Source organism: Triturus cristatus, chromosome 4_2 (genome assembly GCF_964204655.1).
Source record: "Triturus cristatus chromosome 4_2, aTriCri1.1, whole genome shotgun sequence".
Taxonomy (NCBI): Eukaryota; Metazoa; Chordata; class Amphibia; order Caudata; family Salamandridae; genus Triturus; species Triturus cristatus.
The window spans coordinates 794006281-794030972 of record NC_140586.1 but is presented as its reverse complement, the minus strand read 5'-3'; the positions used below and the strand labels follow the sequence as shown (position 1 = coordinate 794030972).

The 24692-nt window shown below is 49.1% G+C and overlaps 1 protein-coding gene across 1 annotated transcript in view; it reads left to right on the top strand.

Annotated features, from left to right (window-relative positions):
- LOC146835057 (vitamin D3 hydroxylase-associated protein-like) overlaps positions 1 to 24692 on the top strand; it is a 568587-nt gene that overhangs the window by 444774 nt on the left and 99121 nt on the right. The window contains exons 10-11 of the mRNA XM_085602723.1: positions 1951 to 2050; positions 3410 to 3453. Coding sequence (XP_085458849.1) covers positions 1951 to 2050; positions 3410 to 3453 — 144 coding nt within the window. The remainder of the gene's footprint in view (positions 1 to 1950; positions 2051 to 3409; positions 3454 to 24692) is intronic.

The following is a 24692-nucleotide window of genomic DNA, read 5'->3' as shown; positions in this document are numbered from 1 at the left end:
TCCTGCCTGCACCGGGATCGCACCCAGCACCTGGAATCTTGGTTCTCCCCATACCCATCGCTACCCTGTTGCGCTCATCCGTGCTCCTAACCCAGGCTGCTACTAGCCACACTGCTGCCACACCTCACCACACCTCACCACACAACCAAAAAGAGAGTTCAAATGCACCTTGTGCAAGTTCGGGAAACAACCTTTACAACGCAGACATTACATCTCACTACTTTTACACAGCAGTCATTACATCACAAAATCCTTCACATCGCATGTCATTACAATGCAGTCATTACATCGCATGTCACTACAACGCATGTCATTACAACGCATTTCACTACAACGCAGGCATTACATCGCAAGTCATTACACAATACATACCATTACAACGCATAGTACCCTTACACTATCCAACACTTACCCTTCTGTTGCACTCACTGGAGTTAGAATAGTAATTTTTACCCCTACACTATCTAACACTTACACTATCCAGCACTTACCCTACTGTTGCACTCACCTAAAGCGTTGAACATCCTCCTACTCCACATCAGACACTCCTGCTCTCTTCTTGAATATTGTAAGAAGCTGAATACCTGTTTTTTCATTAAACCAACATACCAGAGGCAGAGCTAGGCACACACAGAAGCTCAGTGCCAGGATATCTCACCAGTTATCGTGCGCGTTACAAATACACAACATAACACTGCATGCTCCCACTGAGGATGTTGACAGAATTCCCAAAGGGGAGCTGTCACAAAAAGAACATATTCCCCCTTTATGAATCAGTTACCATCTCCTCTGGGTGTTAGCACTTCTCAATAGTTTACAACTGCAATTGCAGCTGCAAACCATTATATATACCAGAAGTAAATGAGCCTTGTAAAGCACTAGAACCCTGGATGCTCGTCTCACAAGTTTATGCTTTTTACATTGCATAGTGTTGCATGCTATTTTGCACCAACTAGACATTTTGTCATTAACCTATATAGTTTGAGATTCATTCATTGGTCTCGCATCTGAAGTCTCTTTTCCAGTATTCCCAGGATGCAACACCTTTTGACTCAGACTTAGATCATTGTAAATGTTCATGTAAAGGCTGTCATTGGGCTACCTTCATGCCAGATTAAGTTGGAAATGCCCAGAATCCACCCATCAATGGAAAAACACCAAAGATTTCCCAAATGTTTACCAAACTCAGTCAGCAAACATTAGTTGTGTCACACATTGTAGGCATAAACTACGAACCAAAAAATTGTCATTCATTGTCATGAAAAATAAACGACTTGTAGTGTCGAGATATCTTAATGTAATGAAAGTGGTCAGAATTGAAGTTCGTGGTTATGGTCACATTTATTGTTGTCTGTAGACTTGAAGATCTTTGCATACATTTCCTAGTTGAGGTCTTATGTTAAGTGGGTTTCAGGCCTCAAATCAGCTGCACATGGAACAGGATACCTAAATTTCCAAAATATGTTGGGCTTCTCATCGGGTATGCAGCCTTGTAACCCCATACAATCAAGAATTGGGCAGACCTCTAGAAAAGTATGAAAAAAGAGTACACTGTTAATGATGATATTGTGTTTGAAGTATAGTTGAATAAAATGTTATTTTTAAATATTTCACTTCAGAGCAGTTTATCTTTAATGGAATTTGTCAATACAGAAAATAACTTTGAGAAGGGGCTGAAGAGTTTTGCATCAGAGAGGGACACTTACGAAGCCATGAAAGCAGCTGCAATAGATGTTTTCTTGAAGGAGCAGGATCCCATATTTTGGATGTTGAGTGTCAGGGGAACTGGATTTTATTAAGCGGCTAAGCTTGCATGCATGTAGACTTGCATCTATGGTGGGAAACAGGACTGACTATCTTTGTTTGTGCATGCATTGTACTACTACAATGTTCTCATCAGATCGAAGAGCGAACCAGACTACTTTCACAATCTGTTTTCATTCTTTCTAGCAAAGGAAATCTTGTTGACCAACATCTACGGGAATTAGTCGATTCATGTAAAATGCCGTATTTCATAAAGAAAGCAATGGCCACCCTTTTGAAACCATGGGTAAGATTCATTTGTCCGTATTCCCGGAATAAGGACACACATGTTTGAGGTGTCAATGAACCAGTTTTTTTAAACCATGGTAACAGTGAGCATTCAATCCTTATGCCCGCTTTCTGCATAGAAACCTGACCGTGTGGCCCAAGGATGTGGAGATATCACCAAAGAAGGCTTGAGCCCACCTTCCTACCTCCCCAAATATACACCTCGTCCAGAAGAACTTACATATCAGGAGTAATTGAACTATTATATTAGTGACCAATTAATACATGTTAAATTTGAAGAAATTTGAGATTTTTGTGGGAGGGGGTAGAATTTTTAATAGGCCACTTACATAAAAGTAATGGAGAATTATAATACTCATATCATTGAAAAGTTGAAATCGACCATAAATGCTCGGTGTGTCTGGCACTCATTGGACGTCTTAGAAATATAGTGGAAAATATTTACTTGACCCCTCTGACAGATATTGTCTTGTTTAGCAGGTGAATGGAATTAGGCACTTCCGGTGCCTAACTGATCATTTCCAGTGAGGTTAGAACCAAGTCCTCAACTCTTTCCTATATATTAGAGTCTGTTTGTTCAGAAAGGTAAAGGTATTGCTGAAAACTTTCCACAATACCACAAGCTTTTTCTGATAAAACGACCTAATATGAAGCACTTTTGATACCAGTATTACACAGATAGATAGATAGATAGATAGATAGATAGATAGATAGATAGATGTGACTAAAGTGTGTTCCCCTTTGTTCATCATGCAACCATCATAGTTATGAATATCCACATACCATTCGCTGGTCACAATGTCTGTTATCAAATTTACTACTATACATTTCTTTTACAAATTTAAACATTTTATGATGTGTTAAACGGAGTATTGCCACAGCAGGAGTTTTTCATTTTGCAAAGCGAAGAACCAGTTATCTACTGCTCCTCTGATTTGGTTATCCCTCTGTTCTGGATCATATAGGTGTTCTATATGTCAGCTTATCAGATGAAATAAAATCTCACCCTTTCAAAGATGAGGTGACTCAAGCCTCATTCACTTCACCAAAGATCTTCACTTTTCTTTCAGCAGGGCAGTGTTCCCTGCTGGGGCAATTGGCACAGGCAGGTACACTGTCCTGCTGAAAGTAACATTTTGTACAAGTGAATGAGGCGAGGCACCTCATCTTTGCAAAAGTGAGGTTTCATGTAAAATGTACATATTGGAATACTTCCGATTTTTGCATGAGGTTTGTCTGAAATCGGTTTCATTTCTGTTGAGTCTGGAGATTATCAGCCAAGTATCTGCTTTCCCTAGCACCAGCTTCTAATTCTCAATATGCAAATCAATTTTTCATTAAATTATGTTTTTTTCAGAGTCCCCGCCTGGCCGGCGATTTAAATGCAATGTGCGAAGCTGGGTAAGAAGAGACAATTTTACCACCATTTGTGGTTTGATCATATTAGTATTGCAAATAGTTGTATATGTGCACCTCTTGCTGATTGACAACTTAACAAATCTGTTATTTTGGGTCTCACCATGCACCTTCTAAGGCTTGGACCCCTAAGGTTGCTGTCCTAACATAAGATTAAAGTATGAACTTCAAGCATTGGTCCACATGTTGAAGGTAAGCTCAGAAGAAAGAGATTTACACCTCCCCTTGAGCACACCTTAACACTTTTTTCCAGTTCACAAACCTTGACAAAACTACAGCTGGAACGCTGCGACAGTCGCAGGTTTCCAGATGTACTCCTGGGCAAGTCATGCAACTTTTTCAAGTATTATATTCTTCCTAAGATCGAATTGTGTGCACAGTATTCCATATCTGGGAAATACAAATACTGATGTACAAGTTTTATTCATCCAGAGAGAAAACATTTTTCCTCCATGGAGAAACCACTTTCTGCACATATCCCCACTGGTAGGACTGCAGAGGGGTTCCAGTGAGTGATACACTGAAGCTCTGTGCGCAGGAGGTTTACAAACAGATAGTGTGTATTCAACGCACCAGAAAATTTCCTCTAATAGAGGATTTTAATACATCAGAGAATATGTTCACAAGACGTTTTTCCTATATTTGGAAGTGCCAGCATGTTGGTCTCACTCTGTACATCATATACCACACCTCTAAGTTATTTGCAATGTGCCTAAACCCCAAAAGCTCTATCATAGATCAGGCAAGCTCTTCGAAATTCTCAACCCCGTAACTACCCTTGATCTCTTTGCTGCATTCCACAACCAGCTTATCAAACCTAGCGTTTTCTCCAAGTTGAAGTACTGGGTATTTTAGACCCAGCGGTGCAGGGGCACACACCCTATGACTTCTGGGTTCACCCTGTTCCAGACCTACAGAAACACAGAGTCTTCTGGGTGAAGTCAAAGATTCGTTTATTGGCTGCAGACCAATGACAGGTATCCTAGAAGTACAACAGCGTGTATGTTCTCAGGAGACTGCTGAAAATCATAGGAACGGGCTTCTTCTTAAGTACAAAATATCATGCTCCAGGCACACATTCCTTGGTTTACGATATGGTCATATAAAGGTATACATTACAAACGAAAAAGCAGAGTCATGATGACCATCCCACATTCCAGTTCGGCCAGCCCACAATGATTTACACAGTAAGGTTCAGATCCCACATCGGATGTCAATAGACCCCCCAATAAACATGAGCATCTCCTGTTTGGGAAACAAGTCATAAAGCAGGAACAAGCAGGTGTGGAAGAGATTAGCCGGGGGATTGTGTAGAATGAAAGGGTTTTATGACGGGTCAAGCCCTGATGCTAATCACAGGTGGACGGAGGAAGGGGAGCTCGTGAGACCGGTTTGACCTGGGGCAGCAGAGCCAGCTGCCCAGGTCACAGAGAAGTCAGAGGGAAAGCCCATGTACTGTGAGGCCCGTATTTACTCCATTATAGCCTATGTGAGGGCAATGACAAGATGGCCACTGCTTCCAAAATGGAACCCGCGTAGTGAAGCAGAATAACGTGTACACAGTGCATTCATAGCTAGAACGGTATATAAAGCACTCGTACATGCCGCATTTACCATTTGCGGTTTGCTAATACCAAGATAGACAGGGGTAGGGCCCCGTCCCCTACGCGGTCCCGAATATTAAAGTACGACAGACCCTCCTTTTGCCCTTACATAGGCAATCACTATACTCATCTTAATCCGAGTCTAGGTCAATATTCACGAAGTCATTGAGATGTTGCTGTAGCATCATCCTATTACTTAGTTCGTCCCACGATACAGGTTTCCTTACACATAAGGTAGCACAGAGACCACATATCGTAGGAGCACACTGTATGCACAGACAGAACAGGAAAAGAATGGCTAAGATCATTCCAATGACCATCAGAACTTTCCAACCCCAGGCAGATATCAATTCCCAGAACCACCCCACCAGTGACCAATCTCCCTTATCCACGTGTATGGATTCAGATATTTTATGGAGTTTGGAGATGGCTTGACACACTGTTGGAGCATTATCTGGTATGAAAATGCAGCAACTGGATTGGATGATCTTGCATACCCCACCGCGGTCTGCAAGAATAACGTCTAGAACCATGCGGTTCTGCAAAGTCATTAGGCGATCCGCTTGGAGCTCAGCTGTCAGATTACTAAGGGCACCAGCCGTTACATTGACAGTGGATTCAACCACACGAGTCAGCTGTCTCAGGTTCCTACTATTGACCATAGGTCCCCAAAACGGCAGGAAACCCAAGAAGAAGTCTCCCGCTTCCTGACCGGCAGTATCCTCCTTACTAATCACACCTCTCACAACTCTGGTCTTGTGATAGTCAGAGGCAGCAGTAAATGTCGGCGGTAGCAAGTTCGCAATATAACATGTGCCCGAGAAATCAGGGGGCAGCCATGTATATGCTCGGTCATTACAGATGAAATATGTGCCCTTGGCAGCCAAAAACGCAGGGGAAAACTGTGACGGGAAGGTGTACGTTTCAGTACAGTCACTTCTTCCCAGTTGAGCTCTAGGATTCTGACCATTACCCTGTAAGCAGAACCGACCCATGTGGGGTACGACCCAGATTGGAGATGAGATTTTTCGCTGTCTTTCACCCAGACTAATACTATACCCCGTCGCGTTCCATCCTACATAAGGTCTCAACTCTTCTTGGGGAATGGATGAGTATGCATCGATATCCCTGCTCATATCGGCAACTCCTTTCATCAAAGCCTTATTATTGGTGATAGGTCTGATGGAACGCGGTTGGCGAGGGGAGTATGTATCTAGAGCATAGAGAAACATGGTTTGGAATGCCCATGACGATCCATTGTAACTGTACGGCAGCACCAGGTAGGGAATACCCTTGTTAATGGTATGTGGCATTAACCCACACACCCAGCAATTGGTCGTATTCATTACCAGTTGGTGCTGGTGCAAGAGTTGGATAAACGAGTTATTTACGAACTCTGATCGTCTGGTCTGTTCGTGCTCAGGCAAAGGGTGAAAAGAGTGAGAGGAGGCAGTAGAAAGAGGTATAGGCTGTTGAGTGGGTTCAATGGGCTTTTGAGCGGAGAAAAACACAAATCCTACAATAAACATTATTATGCTACACAGTGTAAAAAGGCACAAAAAGACAAAACATTTACTTTTCATAATTTTACATATCCTTGCGTTAAAGTTCATTTCCTCAATCGGTCTCTCCATCTTAAAAAACTCCATCCTCTACTCGGGCCGCTCGCGGTGGATGAGTTTCTTCTGCTAAGGAGTACGCCTGTCAGTCCAGGGAAACGCCCTAGACCAACCAGAACCGTTGACCTAGCGTCTTCGGCCTGTACCCCAAAGTCTTGGCACCGCGACCCTGCGGCAGAACCCGGATGGTGGTTCGAAAAACAAAAAATCAAGAAAGTCCTTCAGATGGGAGAGCAAAAAATGTCAAAAAGGGAAATAGTGAGGAAATCTTTATTTGTCCATGGGCCTAGGTCTCAAATTATAGCGGAGACGGCCAGGTGCTGTTTGGTCTTGAAACAAAAGTTCAGGCTCAGTGGTGTCCAGTCGATTTGATGGTGGCACAGCTTCCTGCAGAATATTGTCACTCTCTTGGTCTGAAACTGTGTCTTTTATGCGTGCGTCACTGAATGGTACAAAACGAGGTACAGTGTCTGTCTCAGAGTCGGCGATACCCTCCTTGACCCTCTGGTCATATGGCAGAGGCAAGGGGACTACTTTACAGTGGGTACCATGGATCCAGTGCTTCTTCCCTTTCACTCGCACTGCTGATCTTGTCGAAAGAAGAACAAGATGAGGGCCGATCCAGCGAGGCTCGTCGTTGCTCTTGCGCTGGAAATTTCGGACTAGCACCCACGTACCAGGGTTGATAGGGTGTCCAGGAGGTTCAGAAGCTTGGGGAAGAGTATCATGTACCTGTTGGTGCAAAACACGCAGTTTAACAGTCAAATCATACAGGTAATCGAGCAGTACTGGATGCTCTATCTCACTGAACTTCATGGGCCTCGGTACACCCCATACATTGGCCGGATGGCCAAAGACAACCTCGTAAGGGCTAAGTCCCACTCGTGAGTGTACGGTCATTCTGGTGGACAGGAGTGCTAAAGGCAGAGCGTCAGGCCATTTAAGACCGGTGCTCGCCTGGATTTTGGCCAGCTTGAGCTTTAAGGCTCCATTGTAGCGTTCTACTAGTCCAGCTGATTGGGGGTGATTTGCAGCGTGGAACTTCTGCTTTATCCCTAGCCCTTCACATACGTTCTTCATCACCTTACCCACAAACTCACTTCCATTATCACACCACACCATTCTTGGCATCCCAAACCTAGGGAAAAATTCCTTCACAAGGGCTTTGGCTGTGGATAGGGCAGTGTTATCTTTCAGAGGATAAGCCTCTATCCATTTTGAGAAAGCACAAACAACCACCAGTACATATTTCAGGTTGTTGCATCTTTCCATGTGAATAAAGTCCAGCTGCAAAACTTCAAATGGACATGATGGGGGTGCAAAATGACCAGCTGGAGTTGGGGTTCCCCTACCAGGGTTTTACTTCAAGCATACTATGCAATTCTTGACCACATTCTCTGCACACTTGGGAATCCCAGCATTCTGCCATACTGGAGCCAACAACTTGCATATACCTTTCGTACTGATATGTGCCATTCCATGTGCCATAGTAACCACTGGAAGCACATATGCATCAGGCAACAACCATCGCCTATGTTCTGTCAGATCAATCCAACAACCATTCTCATCCAACTTACCCATACTTTCTCTCCACTTGCTTAACTCTTCCTCTGTGGCTTCAGCTTGAAGCGACTTCACACTCTCTATTGTGTTCTCACACATTCCCACATCATTAACCCATCTTGCGGGGCCTGCAACATACATTCTAGTCTTCACATTCTGTGCTGTTTCTCTCGCGGTCTCATCAGCAAACGCATTCCCACGTCCAACATCATCTGTGACTTTCCTGTGCGCACTGCATTTCATGATCGTAACTTGCAACGGTAGGGTCAGTGACTCAAGGAGATCATTCACCAACTTGCCATTCTGAATTTTAGCTCCATGCGACGTCAGGAACCCACGCTCCTTCCACAGTCGCCCAAAATTATGAGCCACGCCAAAGGCGTACTGGCTATCTGTGTATATATTCACTCTCATTCCTTCAGACAACACGCATGCTCTCGTGAGGGCGATTAATTCTGCTGCTTGGGCCGAATTATGTGGCACTCGTGCAGTTTCCACGACCGTGTGTAAAGTCGTGATAGCATATGCAGCAGTCGTGTCACCATTAGGGAGCTTGAAACATGAACCATCTACCCATAAAGTGCCATCACACTCAGTCAGGGGAGTATCTTTTAGATCTACTCTCCCTTTCGTCTCTTCTTCTGTTCTGAACAGACAGTCATGTTGCTCAATCTCATCTGAGTCTGCTGGAATTGGCAACAATGTAGCTGGATTCAGCGTATTGCATCTCTTTATGTGTATGTGATTTGCTAACAGTGTAAGTTCATAACCTGATAATCGCGCACTAGTCAAGTGTTGTGTCTTGGTCCTATTTAATAATGAGTCTACAGCGTGTGGAACCATAACAATCAATGTGTTGTCCATTACCAAACCAGCAGATTGTCGGATAGACATCGCTGCAGCAGCTGTCGCTCTCAGACAGCTTGGCAATGCCCTTGCTACAGGGTCCAAGGTTGATGAAAAATACGCGCATGGGCGCGGTCTGTCGCCAAAAGGCTGTGTTAACACTGATAACGCACAACCATCTTTCTCGTGAACATACAATGTAAAAGGCTTACTGTAGTCAGGGGTACCCAACACAGGTGCTGAACATAATGCATTACGCAATTCCACAAAACTTTTCTGGCACTCTTCAGACCATGGGATAGGATTCGGTGTGTCTTTGCATGTTAAGGCTAACAAAGGTTTTGCCAATAAAGAAAAACTAGGAATCCAATGCCTACAGTATGAGGTAATGCCCAAGAAAGCACGCACTTCTCTCTGTGTTCTTGGCACACTCAACTGTGCAATGGCTTGAATTCTTTCTGGGGTCAGTTTCCTTCCCTCCTTCGATAAGAGATGACCTAAGTAGGTCACTTCTTGTCGACAATATTGCAGCTTAGAGAGAGACACTTTGTGATGAAAAGCGGATAAATGGTGCAACAATGACAATGTGGCTTCTTTACAGATTTGTTCAGTATCCGCGGCGATTAGTAAATCGTCCACGTACTGAATCAGGATAGCGCCACTAGGTAAAACAAGTGCATCAAGCTGCGCTTTCAAAGCTTGACTATATATGGATGGACTCTCACAGTAGCCCTGGGGAGCGCGTTTGAAGCGGAAGCTTCGGCCTCCCAGACTAAAACCAAAAATGTCCCTGCTCTCTTCTGCAATTGGGATACTAAAGAAAGCATTCTTTAAATCAATCACTGAAAACCATGCAGCAGAGGCTGGAATCATCGTTAACAAGGCGGTTATATCGGGGACAACCGGAAACTGTGGCACAACAATCTTATTAACCTCTCTGAGATCGATCACAAATCTGTAGACAGGTGGCTGTGAAGGGTCCGTTCGTTTTAAGACAGGTAAAATCGGACTATTGCAAACGTTGCCTCTTGTCTCTTCAATCACACCCTTATTAATCAAGTCGCTGACAATGTCTAACAATGCTTTCTGCCCTTCATTAGAGATCTTGTACTGGGGAATACGTGGCAGTCTGACATTAGCCTTTAAAGTCACCACATATGGCGGTATCTTCAAGAGGCCCACATCATTGGGACCAGTAGCCCAAAGGGCATCCGGAAGGGATGACAATTCAAGTGGCACTGTGTTTTTAGACAAGTACATTGGGGAAATCACTTTCTTGCCTAATGTAAGTTGTACTCCTGAAGGAGAACAATACAGTGTAGCGTGCAATCTTTTCAACAAATCTAATCCCAGCAAATTCTCACCACAACCTGTTGTCAGAATCAGGGGTGCTTTCAGCTCGCAAGGTCCAACAGAAAGTGACATGGGACTAGAAATCGGGTTCCTAACTGGGGCGCCAGAAAAACCTACTGAAACATTTATATCGCCAGACAAAGGTGCGCCAGGGAGTTTTGAATGCATGATTGAACTCTTTGCAGCACCAGTGTCTAGCAGAAAAGGCTCCGTTACATTTGCTGTAGTCACCTCAACATACGGTCCACTCTGATCCACTGGCACTGAAACAACTCCCTCTCTCTGTCTATGGCTGTCCTAGTAATCATTATGTTCTGCATCACCGTCCTCTGCATAATAATCATTATTGTAATACTGGGCCGTATTACTAGTCGCGTTAGCTTGCTGATCAAAGCTATTGATGGTACTTTGAGGCGGCAGAGGACGCGCGTTCTGGGGAACACTTCCACGCCCTCTGCCTTTAGGAGCTTGCTGACCACCCCTACCTCTTGCGCCATACGCATTACCGTTCCGCTGCATTAATTTAGGGCAACTGTATTTAAAATGACCTTCCTCTTTGCAGTATGAACATTGGTTGGGACCTACAGGGACACGTGGTTGGTAATACCCATTCATTTGCTCCACTTACTGCCCTTTTTCTGATGCTCCGACGCCGCTGGAGTCGTGTCGACGCCGTGAGGAGGTTCCGGATCGATGTCGGCGGCCTCGGCACAATGTCAGTTCTTGACGACGCCGGTAGGCGGCTCCGGTTCGATGTCGGCGGCCTCGGCTCGATCTCGACCTCCGATTCGATGGCGTCGGGCAGTCTTTACTCGATGTCGACTTCGGGCGGCTCCGGTCCGATGGCGACCTCAACTTCGATGACGTCGGCCGGCCTTGACTCGATGTCGACTTCCGGCGGCTCCGGAGTGCGATCCTCACTCCCGACCTCCGGTGCTCCTCTCCTTAGGTTTCCGGCGACTCCGGAGTGCGACCTCCACTCCCGACCTCCGGCACGATTCTCTCAGGTTCCGGCGACTCCGGAGTGCGATCCTCACTCCCGACCTCCGGTACACTTCACCTTGGTCTCCGACGACTCCGGAGGGCGGACTTCACTCCTCCGATGACGCCGCTCACTCGACCTCGGGTGACTTCCTCCTTGACCTCTGGTACTCCTCACGACCTCTGACGGTGCCCTCTCTCGACCTCTGGCGGCTCCGGGTACGCTGTCCGCTTTCCAGTCGGCGCCGCTTCTCCACCTCGGGCTCCAGGTCTCAGGCTACTCGACGTCGGACTCCAGGGAAACCAGTTTCCAGGTCAGGATCTTACTGTTCTCTGTTTCTAAGGCCTGTTCCTGCTGTCCAGGTCCTTAGGATGGTTTTTCTTGCTTCTTCCCACACAGGGCTCCAGGCTGGGCTCAGTCAGTGGGGACTAGTATCAAGGGTGGGTTTATGGACCCCACTCCAGGCACAAGTTTCCACCCCTGCTGCCTCACTCCTTCCTCCTTCAGGTTTCTGCTGCTCACTCCTCACCAGTCAGGTGCCAACTGCCAGCTCCAACTGCCAACTCTCTGTCTTAGCTTCCCAACATTCTAAACCGCCTCCAACTGTCACAGGGTTCTGGAATGTTCTGGAAGGTGCTGGTAGGTTCCAGTGGATGCTGGTGATGTCACAGGTGGCCACCATTTTGTGCTCCAGGCCCTCAGACAGAAGTTTCAGGGGTAGCTAAAATGGCTCCCTGAATCTGCAGCAACACGAAAAAGTCTGGTGGTTCCCAAAAAGGAAAAATTCAAACAGGGTTTGAGGCAAAAGTGGGACAAAATAAATAATGATGAGGAGGGACCACCCAAAGGGCTGACAGGTCTAACACGCGTCCCCCCCAGCTGAAAGTGGGGAGAGCTACCCAACCCCTTGGGAGTTCTCATCACTAAGGCGGAAATACCTTGAGAGACCGTCTGCATTGGCGTGGTCCGCTCCAGGCCGATGTTCCACCTGAAAGTCCATTCCCTGTAGGGAAATAGACCACCTCAACAACTTGGGATTCTCCCCCTTCATTTGCATCAGCCAACGAAGGGGTCTGTGGTCGGTCTGAACTAGGAAGTGCGAGCCAAACAGGTATGGCCGCAACTTCTTCAGAGCCCATACCACTGCAAAGGCTTCACGCTCTATTGCACTCCACTTCTGTTCCCTGGGAAGTAGTCTCCGGGATAGGAAGACCACGGGTTGATCCAGACCCTCTTCGTTGAGTTGCGATAACACTGCCCCAATGCCATGTTCTGATGCATCTGTCTGGACAATGAACTCCTTGGAAAAGTCTGGGGCCCTTAAGACCGGGGCCTCGCACATGGCTTTCTTCAATCTCACAAAGGCCTGCTGACAAGCCTCCGTCCAGACTACCCGTCGAGGTTGTTTCTTGGACGTGAGCTCCGTGAGGGGGGCTACGATGGTACCGTACCCCTTCACGAAGCGGCGGTAATATCCCGTGAGGCCCAGAAAAGCTCGGACCTCAGTCTGTGTCTTGGGGGGTTCCCAGGCCATGATGGCCTCGATCTTCGCCTGGAGGGGTTGCACCGCTCCCCTACCCACCAAGTGTCCAAGGTACACTACCGACCCCTGCCCGATCTGGCACTTGCTGGCCTTGATCATCAATCCAGCTTGTCTCAGGGCCTGGAGAACAGCTTGCAGGTGACGCAAGTGATCCTCCCAGCTGTTACTGAAGACGGCTATGTCATCCAGATAAGCAGCAGAGAAACTCTCCATTCCGGTGAGGATCTGGTTTACCAGGCGCTGAAACGTGGCAGGTGCGTTCTTGAGCCCAAAGGGCATCACACAGAACTGGTAGTGGCCATTGGGCGTGGAGAAGGCTGACCTTTCCCTTGCTCCATCAGTCAAAGAGATCTGCCAGTACCCAGAAGTAAGGTCAAAGGTACTTAGATATTGGGCAGCTCCCAGCCGGTCAATCAATTCATCCGCCCTAGGGATCGGATGAGCATCAGTTTTGGTCACTGAATTCAGTCCCCGATAGTCCACACAGAACCTCAGTTCTGGTTGGGCACCCGGTGGTGCAGCTTTTGGTACTAACACCACCGGACTGGACCAGGGGCTGCTAGAAGGTTCGATCACTCCTAGCTCCAGCACCTTAGTGACTTCACTATGAATGCTGGCCTTCACCTTGTCTGACATCCGGTAGATCTTGGACTTCACAGGTGGGCTGTCTCCTGTGTCCACGTCATGGACGCACAGGTGAGTCCTACCCGGGACAAGGGAGAACAACGAAGAGTACTGCCCCAGGACCTGGCGACAGTCCTCCTGCTGTTCAGGAGTTAGAGATGGGGAGAGATTCACTCCCTCCACCGACCCATCCTTTTCTTGAGACGCAAACAAATCGGGGAGAGGCTCGCTTTCCACGTCCTCTCCTCCGTCAGTCACCATCATCAAGATGACTTCGGGCCTCTCGTGGTGGGGTTTGAGGCGGTTGGCATGCAGCACCCGCAGGGGCTGACGAGGGGTCTTCAGGTCCACCAAGTAGGTTGCCTTACCCTTCTTCTCCAACACCTCAAAGGGTCCTGACCAGCGATCCTGGAGGGCACTAAGCTCTCCTGGTTCGATCACCCACACCTTCTGGCCAGGCTCCAACTCCACCGGGTGAGCATTGTGGTCATACCACGCCTTCATCACTGCTTGGCTGGCTTCCAAGTTGTCAGAAGCTTGCTTCCACAACTTAGCCATTTGGCTCTGGAAGGCCAGCATGTAGCTCACCACATCCTGGGGAAGCTTTCTGGGAGTTCTTTCCCATCCGTCTCTCACCAGGTTGAGAGGTCCACGTACAGGGTGCCCATACAGAAGCTCGAAGGGGCTGAAGCCCACTCCCTTCTGTGGCACTTCCCTGTAGGAAAAGAGTAAACAGGGCAGGAGGACGTCCCATTTCCTCCGCAGGCTTTCAGGCAGACTTCTGATCATGCCCTTCAAGGTTTTGTTAAACCTCTCCACCAGACCATTTGTCTGGGGGTGGTAAGGAGTGGTGAACCGGTATGTCACTCCACACTCCTTCCACATCGCCCGCATATACGCTGACATGAAGTTGGTCCCCCTGTCGGACACAACTTCCTTGGGAAAACCCACTCGGGTAAAGATTCCCATCAGGGCCCTTGCCACAACAGGTGCTGTTATGGTCCTCAGAGGTATTGCCTCTGGGTACCGTGTGGCATGATCCACCAGAACCAGGATAAACCTGTGACCAGCTGTAGTCGGTGGATCTAACGGACCCACAATGTCGATGCCCACCCTTTCAAAGGGGGTGCTAACGACAGGAAGTGGTTCCAGGGGAGCTTTCAGCTTCACCCCTGTTTTCCCACTGGCTTGGCAAGACACACATGTCCGGCAGTAGGTATCGGACGACACTTTCATCTGAGGCCAATAAAAGTGTGGGACAAGACGGGCGAAGGTCTTGTCTTGCCCCAGGTGTCCTGCCAATGGGATCTCGTGAGCCAACTCCAGAAGGAAGGCTCGATAACGTTGAGGGACTACCAAGGCTCGTGACGATCCATGTAGGGGTGCCTTGGGTTCACTGTAGAGGAGGCCATCCTCCCAGTAAACACTGTAGTTCCCTTCAACGTTCCCTGCTGCCTGGGCTTTGGCCTGACGCCTCAGCCCCTCAAGGGTAGGGCACTCCCTCTGGCCCTGGCAGAATTCCTCCCTGGACGGGCCTCCATCCACGTGCCACTCGGCCGGGATGGGTAGGTCCTCCAGTTTGGTAACATCCCCCACCGCAGACTCCTGGTCCACCACCTCCGGTGGCCTATCCGTCCTACGGGGTGGGGACGCCGAGGCAGGCTCCTCCTGTCCTCGGTTCTTCCCTTGACTGGCAGCTGGCTGGGCCTTTGTTCCAGGCTCCAGCCGAAATGAACTCCCTCTTCGGGTAGTCGCGGACCTTGTGCTCACACAGGCCCAGTCAGGTGTACCCAGCATCTGTGTGAGTCCGGTATTCCACCTCCTTCCAAGCGTTGTGCTCCATGTCATTCCCCAGCAGACAATCGACTGGCACGGCAGGGCTTACGGCAACTCGAAGTGAACCTGCAACCCCCTCCCATTCAAAGGGAACCTCGGCCACTGGATAGTGGCCTGTTCTGCCGTCAGCCATCGCGGCTGGGTGGAGTACATCGGGAATTACCTGCTCTGGAGACACCAGTTGGCTACGCACCATAGTCATACTGGCTCCTGTGTCTCTCAGAGCCTCCCCTCTTTGGCCGTTGATGGTGACCCACTGCCCATACTTTGCGGTATTTGCGGGCACCTGGATCTTAGGAACCATCTCCCGTTCTCCCAGGGACACTAAAGTGACACCCGCCCACTCCCTTCCCTTAGTTAAGGGCATCTCCTCCCCGAGCACTACACTAGCTACTCCAGGGGTCTTTCCTCCAATGGGAGGGGGTGGTCGTTTCAAGCACTTCGGATCTCCTTTATAGTGTCCAACGCCACCGCACTCATAGCAATGGACAACCCTTGGCTGCTGACTCTGGCCAGGATTAGGGTTTCTGGGTGGGTTAGCCCTAGGGGTGAATCCTGTTCCCTTCCCTTGGAAGTTATTTTGGGGGCCTTTGGAGAACTCCTTTTTCTTTTCCCCTCCCTCTTTCTTCTGGGGGGCGCCCTGTCCGGCCTTTTGAGTATCCCCTCCAGTCCCCCTTGTGGACACCCGGGTACTAGCCCAAATGTCCGCCTCCTCAGCAAGCTTCCGGGGACTGGTCAGCTTGCTATCCACCAGGTGTTGCCGCAGTTCAGGGAAACATTTCTCGAGCAGGTGTTCCTTCAGTACTAAGTCAAACAACCCCTCGTAGTTCCTCACTTCACTGCCCTGAATCCAACCCTCCAGTGCCTTCTTTGCATAGTCCAGGAAGTCCACCCAATTCTGTGTGCCCAGTTTGTGACTACCCCTGAACTTCTGTCTGTACTTTTCGGGTGTTAGTCCAAACTTTCTTATGAGCGCCAGTTTCATGGTGGGGTAGTGGGTCTGCTCATCCTCCTCGAGGGCCAATAAAGCATCCCTACCAGCTGGAGGCATGTACTTGTACAATCCCCCTCCCCAGTACTTCTCTGGAACCCCATGGGCCCTCAACGAGACCTCATAGGCCGCTAGCCACTTGGCGATATCATCACCCACCCCATAGCTAGCTACTATGTCCTTTGGCAGGTAGGGTTTGGGTTCCCTGGTGTACTCTCGTTCTTGGTCTTTGCTGCCACCGTTAGGTACAGGGTGTGCCCCGATTCTCAGGATCTGAAGATCTATTTCTTTCAGCCTTATCTCATGAGCCATCCTCTGTTCCTCCTTCTCTTTTTCCAGCCTTGCTAAGTCCCATGTGAGCTGCCTTTTCTCCCTCCGGTCTGTTAACTCCACTTCAGACAAGCCACCGCTAGAGGCACTGCTGCCCTTCCTGGAAAGTGTCCTGGGCCCCGCTGACAGGTTCCCCACCTCCGGTTGGTACAAACCAGCTCCCTCACTGTCGGGCTCTCTATCCCTGTCCTCCTCCTCAGCCTTGCTTTCTCGGCGTGCCTCCCCCAAGCCCTTAAGCTGGTTTGGAGTGCACCCTTCTTTGCTCCTGGGGGACAATACACCCCCTCCCGCTGGCAAAACTCCCTGAGTTGGGCCACAGTGTACGTTTCTAAATTCTCCAGTACAAACTCCATCTTGCCCACTCAGGTCAGAGGACAGTTATTTGCAGTAACAATGCAGGGGGGTACCTTTAATAATACCTCCTCCCACCACCAGAGTAAATTTGGAAAAAAACAAAAACCCACAATTAGGAAGGCCGCTTTGAGAAAACTCCCGGTGTAGGCCTATGGACTACCCACAGTTATTGTTGAGTATACGTAGGCACAGCTCTATCCCACCACTGAACACCAATTATGTTGGAAAAACACACTCCCACTCTGGAAGGGTGGTGGTGTTCTCCCGGACACACTGTGGTAGCTTGGCTCGAGTGGTCAGGAATCAGGCACCGTGCTAAGCATACGACATACCCATACAATAACCATGCGTGCATCCGTTCCAAAAACGACTCTACACCGTAAAAATTATGAAAATATCTTTCTTTATCTTCTCTTTCTCTCAGTTGCTGATTAGATAAATAATAACACAATCACAATATACAAACTTTTTAAATAGTGCAGGTCAAATAAATACTGGCTTAATGATTCAATAAATAGGGGTGATCATAAATAATGAAGGCATAAATATAAGTGCAATACATACAGGCAATTAAATATTCTGAGGCAATAAATACTGTAAACCAATAAATATTGTGCATCAATAAATACTTAAAAGCTGACAGTGACACTCATCGAATCAGATCACTTTTGAATTCCTAAGGGCTGATTTGGCCCAGGCACAGCTTGTGGGGATGTGGAAGGCTTGAGGGTGTCTACTCCCTGGCTTGGACAAGGCTGAGGCCTAAACTGAGGTAGATCAAGGGGGGAATACCAGAGACCTGGCTCTCTCACTCCACACAACCTCTCTAGATTAGTCCCAGCTCACCCCTAGCACAGTCAGGTTGGTTCCAGCACCTCCCTAGCCCCTTAGAGCAGTCTCTCAGGTCTCCACAGGGCCTTAGGCGCCCTCTACTCCACTTACTGCCCTTTTTCTGATGCTCCGACGCCGCTGGAGTCGTGTCGACACCGTGAGGCGGTTCCGGATCGATGTCGGCGGCCTCGGCACAATGTCAGTTCTTGACGACGCCGGTAGGCGGCTCCGGTTCGATGTCGGCGGCCTCGGCTCGATCTCGACCTCCGATTCGATGGCGTCGGGCAGTCTTTACTCGATGTCGACTTCGGGCGGCTCCGGTCCGATGGCGACCTCAACTTCGATGACGTCGGCCGGCCTTGACTCGATGTCGACTTCCGGCGGCTCCGGAGTGCGATCCTCACTCCCGACCTCCGGTGCTCCTCTCCTTAGGTTTCCGGCGACTCCGGAGTGCGACCTCCACTCCCGACCTCCGGCACGATTCTCTCAGGTTCCGGCGACTCCGGAGTGCGATCCTCACTCCCGACCTCCGGTACACTTCACCTTGGTCTCCGACGACTCCGGAGGGCGGACTTCACTCCTCCGATGACGCCGCTCACTCGACCTCGGGTGACTTCCTCCTCGACCTCTGGTACTCCTCACGACCTCTGACGGCGCCCTCTCTCGACCTCTGGCGGCTCCGGGTACGACGTCCGCTTTCCAGTCGGCGCCGCTTCTCCACCTCGGGCTCCAGGTCTCAGGCTACTCGACGTCGGACTCCAGGGAAACCAGTTTCCAGGTCAGGATCTTACTGTTCTCTGTTTCTAAGGCCTGTTCCTGCTGTCCAGGTCCTTAGGATGGATTTTCTTGCTTCTTCCCACACAGGGCTCCAGGCTGGGCTCAGTCAGTAGGGACTAGTATCAAGGGTGGGTTTATGGACCCCACTCCAGGCACAAGTTTCCACCCCTGCTGCCTCACTCCTTCCTCCTTCAGGTTTCTGCTGCTCACTCCTCACCAGTCAGGTGCCAACTGCCAGCTCCAACTGCCAACTCTCTGTCTTAGCTTCCCAACATTCTAAACCGCCTCCAACTGTCACAGGGTTCTGGAATGTTCTGGAAGGTGCTGGTAGGTTCCAGTGGATGCTGGTGATGTCACAGGTGGCCACCATTTTGTGCTCCAGGCCCTCAGACAGAAGTTTCAGGGGTAGCTAAAATGGCTCCCTGAATCTGCAGCAACACGAAAAAGTCTGGTGGTTCCCAAAAAGGAAAAATTCAAACAGGGTTTGAGGCAAAAGTGGGACAAAATAAATAATGATGAGGAGGGACCACCCAAAGGGCTGACAGGTCTAACACCCATGTATCCCCTAGTTCTGCATTGTGATCTACATTACGAATTGATCCCCATAGAGGCTGTGGAACAACATTACCAAACAACATGTCTATGTCGGCCAGATTCATAATGCATGACCCTGCCGTCTGTGACAACTCTTTATAATAACCTGCTGGGTTTTTACGGGGATCAGGCAAGGACTGCTTAAGCGCTAACACCTCAGAGCGCTTCCATGGAACATGCACCCAAACACGCTGGAAATGCGCTGCCACAGCGGGGTTACCACCGGCAGCTGCAACCGCTTCCTTCCATACAGGGGGAACTTCTCTCATAGGGTATTGTCGCGTTTTTACCTTTTTCCCCACAAGGGCATCTTGTTCAAACAATGACTGTTGGCAATCATCATTCCTAAAGGACAATACAACCGCAACTGCTTTATCTACTCCACGGTCCACAATTATACCAGTTCCAAAATCAAATCTCACTCTACACAATTCCTGCAGGTTCGGATTTTTACCACTATCCTCCAATTCTTCACAGAGAATTTCGCACATTTTCTCGAACACATATATCTGTTTCGGGGCATCCCATTGATGGAAAACGTTGACAACTGATTCCACATCATACAGTGAAGGGAAAACAATCCATCTACGCGCCATGTTATCTATTACCTTTTTCTCGTCAGGGTTAGGCAATTGGCTGCGCAACTGCTTACGGTGTAAACCAGGAGTCGCACCAGATGACTCAAAGAGAGGAGACATTAATGTAGTAACCACATTAGCTAAGCGCTGTCGCGCCGAAGGAGAAGCTGAGGCGAGAACAGGGGGAAAAACAGAGGGAAGAAAAGAGGATGTAGAGACAGGTACTGGAGTGGTGGAAGGAAGAGTGTCAGGGGAGGCAGCTGCTGTATTAGGCAAAGTCGCAGGAAGTGCGGGGGCAGTTGGAAGCACAACTGGCGGCCCTTGAGAGGGCTGCGCTACATGGATAAGAGCCGGTTGCAAAGCAACTGGCGGTAGCGGCAAGGCTTGCAGTATATTCACTGGAGGTGGCATATTTACAAGCTGGGGAGGCGCCGTGGCATTTTGAGCATACGGGGGTGGCGAACTCAACAAATGTGACATCAGGGGATCTTTCTCCTTTTCTTCTAACTCATTCTGCTTAGAATGTGGTAAAGCTGGGTAACATTTGTCAATCCCTAACTTGCGCTGCCTGTGCAATTGCTCACTCATCTGCTCCTCTTCATTGTCTTTAAATTGTACAGCTGCTTGCATCACTGTCATACCTTTCTCTCTCCTATTCTTTTTCGCTAACTTAATTTCCTTTTGTTTGGCTTCCTTTCGCCATAAGCGGAAAGAGTCAAACATCGCCGGCCGGGCTTTCTTCTTAAACAATTTAATTTCTAAATTATCTAAAATATCGGTATCAAAACTACCATTTTGGGGCCATTTTAAAACACCATCTTTCCTGGTGTAGTGGATCCATACTTCGTTATATGCAATGGGGCCTACGCCATGTTTTACATAGAGCTCATAAGTTGGAGTTCCAACCGGAGGAACCGGACATGATTCTTCCAGCTGGAAATCTTTTCCACAACCCAAACAGAATAATCTACCAAATAGTCCAGAACCAGGCATCTTTGCTCACTAGTCTAGATCCAAACGTCAAAGGATTATCGATTACGATAGCCTCGTGAATACACGAGTCCTCTGGTTTTGGCGTTTGCAAACTCCAAAGTACCAAATTACCAAATCAAACGATCCCGAAGGATACCAAAAACAAATAGGAGACGCTCCACTTATACTTAACTAAATATTGTTGATCGATGGCGTCACCAGAAGACTCTCTCGATTGTTTCGCTCTCTCAAAACTCGTCAAGGGTCCAAAACAGGTCGATTAATCAGGGCAGCAGTCCTTCGTAGCCGTCGGGACGCGGAGAACCTCGCAGAAAAGACTTTCGGACCACGTCGACATGCAGGGGTCGATGAAGTGGCGGCCTTCCTCCGGAATTTCCACACGAAGCTCCTCACGAACCTCTGGCTTGGACTGGTACCGCTGAAATCGTCCCGAGTTGGGCGCCAAACTGAAGTACTGGGTATTTTAGACCCAGCGGTGCAGGGGCACACACCCTATGACTTCTGGGTTCACCCTGTTCCAGACCTACAGAAACACAGAGTCTTCTGGGGGAAGTCAAAGATTCGTTTATTGGCTGCAGACCAATGACAGGTATCCTAGAAGTACAACAGCGTGTATGTTCTCAGGAGACTGCTGAAAATCATAGGAACGGGCTTCTCCTTAAGTACAAAATATCATGCTCCAGGCACACATTCCTTGGTTTACGATATGGTCATATAAAGGTATACATTACAAACAAAAAAGCAGAGTCATGATGACCATCCCACATTCCAGTTCGGCCAGCCCACAATGATTTACACAGTAAGGTTCAGATCCCACATCGGATGTCAATAGACCCCCCAATAAACATGAGCATCTCCTGTTTTGGGAAACAAGTCATAAAGCAGGAACAAGCAGGTGTGGAAGAGATTAGCCGGGGGATTGTGTAGAATGAAAGGGTTTTATGACGGGTCAAGCCCTGATGCTAATCACAGGTGGACGGAGGAAGGGGAGCTCGTGAGACCGGTTTGACCTGGGGCAGCAGAGCCAGCTGCCCAGGTCACAGAGAAGTCAGAGGGAAAGCCCATGTACTGTGAGGCCCGTATTTACTCCATTATAGCCTATGTGAGGGCAATGACAAGATGGCCACTGCTTCCAAAATGGAACCCGCGTAGTGAAGCAGAATAACGTGTACACAGTGCATTCATAGCTAGAACGGTATATAAAGCACTCGTACATGCCGCATTTACCATTTGCGGTTTGCTAATACCAAGATAGACAGGGGTAGGGCCCCGTCCCCTACGCGGTCCCGAATATTAAAGTACGACAAAGTAAAGGTAGGTAAGTTGCAGCAGAGGATGTTTGAGGTGGAAGGTGCCGCAAAGCCCCATCAAGCACCAGGAAAGTGCTTAGGCATGGGTGTAAGAATTGACGGGTAGTTCTCCTTCAGGCCGGAAGCACAACGATGTTGCTCTGTGCGCGAGCACAATGTCATTTACTTCTGATCCCACCCACTTTTACCTCTGACTTTAATATTTTACAAGGTTCCGGCTTCCCTTACGATACCTTTCTCCATACTTTGCCGTCCATTGTGATCCACAAGCGCGCCAGCTCAAAAAAGCTGAACTTTATGTCCCACTCGCGTAGCTTCACCCAGTGGGAGACGAAAGCCCTCCAACTGTCATTTGTCTCCCTGGGGAAATCTACCGCAATTTGAATCTTGTGGTCTTCGAGGTCATAGGGCCCATGTGCTCTTGCCGCTGTAACGATCTGTTGTGTCCTGTCATGTTGAAGGAATCAGACCATGATGGGCCTCAGACCGGTCGGTGCCAGGGGCCTATGTTACTGTATTCTGTGAGCCCTCTGCCTTTACAGCGGGGGCGAGAAGGTGATTCCAAGGAGGGTGGGCAGGAAATCGCAGAGAAAACTCTTTATATCTGCGCCCTCTGCTTTCTCCGCAATGCTGAAGAAGCGGACATTGTCCTTGTGACTCAGGTCCTTGAGGTCAACGATCTCGGGGCTCTAAGCTCCTGGTTCCTGTTTGGAATGAGCTGGACTCTAGATCCCAGGGAGGAGAGGCACATGTCCAGATCCTCCACCCTGTCGTGGAAGGTGAAGATCTCCACATGGATTAAGACTCTGTGGTGAGGTCAGTCATCTTCATGTCCAGGGCCTCTAACCTGTGCCCCACCTGTGTTATTTCTTTGGGGATTAGGTCCATTGTGGCCTCCAAGGGGCCCGATGGGAGGAGGGGGCGATTTGGACTGAGAAACCCCCTCTGTGAAAAGTAGCTTCTAGTTGGCTTCCCTGAGGCCATCGTAGATGGAGCAAACACCTGCATTGGGCAATGACTGGTGACCAATCCACGAACAATCCTGATGTTTGGGTAGCACGCTGCATGGAGAATGGGCAACAACTCCAAGAAAAGGCCAGACCGAATGGGATGGCTGTCCAGAGAAGGCCTCAGCTTGCTAAATCTGGTTGAGGGCACCGAAGCGGGGCAGCATTGGAGGCCCTCAGATGATCCCATCATGGAGCACAGGCCCTTGAGAAAGCAAAAACAGGGCTTGCGGCTTCATCTGTGGCGAGGCCTACCATTGGTCGCTGCTTGGCCCCCACCCCAAAAGATGTACCGGGCAAGCCTGATCTCGCTAGTCTCACAGAAAAAAGTCCCTCGTCGCAGAGATGCCTAGCATCAGTGTGGGATCAGTCCCTGGCCAGAGTGCAGGGCTCCTCAATTCAGTAGAGCCATCTAAGAGGTTAGGATGAGGCTCAGTGACCCCACGGGCTTAGCTGTTCACAGTAGGCAAGATGAAGGCAGAATGAAGGTAGAGCTGCAGTGACAGGGGGGGCATAAAAAATCCTCATCAAGAAAATGATGCGTAAGTGGCAGCCTCCCAAGCACACCCATTGTGCTCTGAGCAGAGGCCTGGACCCATCACCAGAGATCACTCAGAGGCCTCTCCAAAGGATCCCAAAGTGCCCTGCGCAGGATGTAGCATGTGGGCCCTCTGTGTCGCACGAGGCAGCAGGCTGCATAGGGCAGACGGTCACGATATCCAAGTCATCCACCCAGGTGGCCCCCAGACTCCGCAACTCACTGCTTTCGAAGACTTGGCCCTTGCTCAGGAGGTCTGCAGACGGCCGAAGCGTAGCACCAGTGCCTTGTTGCCCAGAGGGCAGGGCAGGCCATGTGCCTAACGTTCCTTGGGGCCAGTGTCTGGGGGAGTCGCTTTCCTTCTTGTGCGCTGATTCAGTATAGGCAGAACGCAATGGCCTACGTGTGCCTCTAGCTTCTCCAAAATTCGTGTGCCTGGCCGAAGCACAAAACCAGTGCCACGCGCCCTGCAGGTCAGGATAAGCTGCATGCCTCTGTTCCCAGGTGGCCTGTGTCCTGTTTCTTTGAGAAAGCCCACCCCTTTATGTGCTGCTTCGTGGGGCAGTGGGTTGTATCTGCTCCCAGTCCCCCCAAGATGACCACGGGGGACCAGTAGTTGCAGTCGGTGGAGGGCAGGCCAATGTCAGAGAGTTGCATGACTCTGCAGTCCTTGCCAGCCTCAAGTTAGATCAATCTGCCGAACCTAGGCCGCTTCGCTCTGCTCTCGCTCCTAGCCATGGGGGCTCAGCTTCCAGTCTCAAGTTCATCCCCAGACCGTTACTTCAGGTTCATGAGTTCCCTCAGGCATTATGGCAGCCAGAGGCCATCTCCATCGGCGGCCAGACTCAAACCCCGCCCACAGGTTTAAAATAAAAACTCCCTGAAAATCACATCATTTGACTAATCAGCACACCCCATAATCTCCTGCAATGAACCACCCATCATATTGGC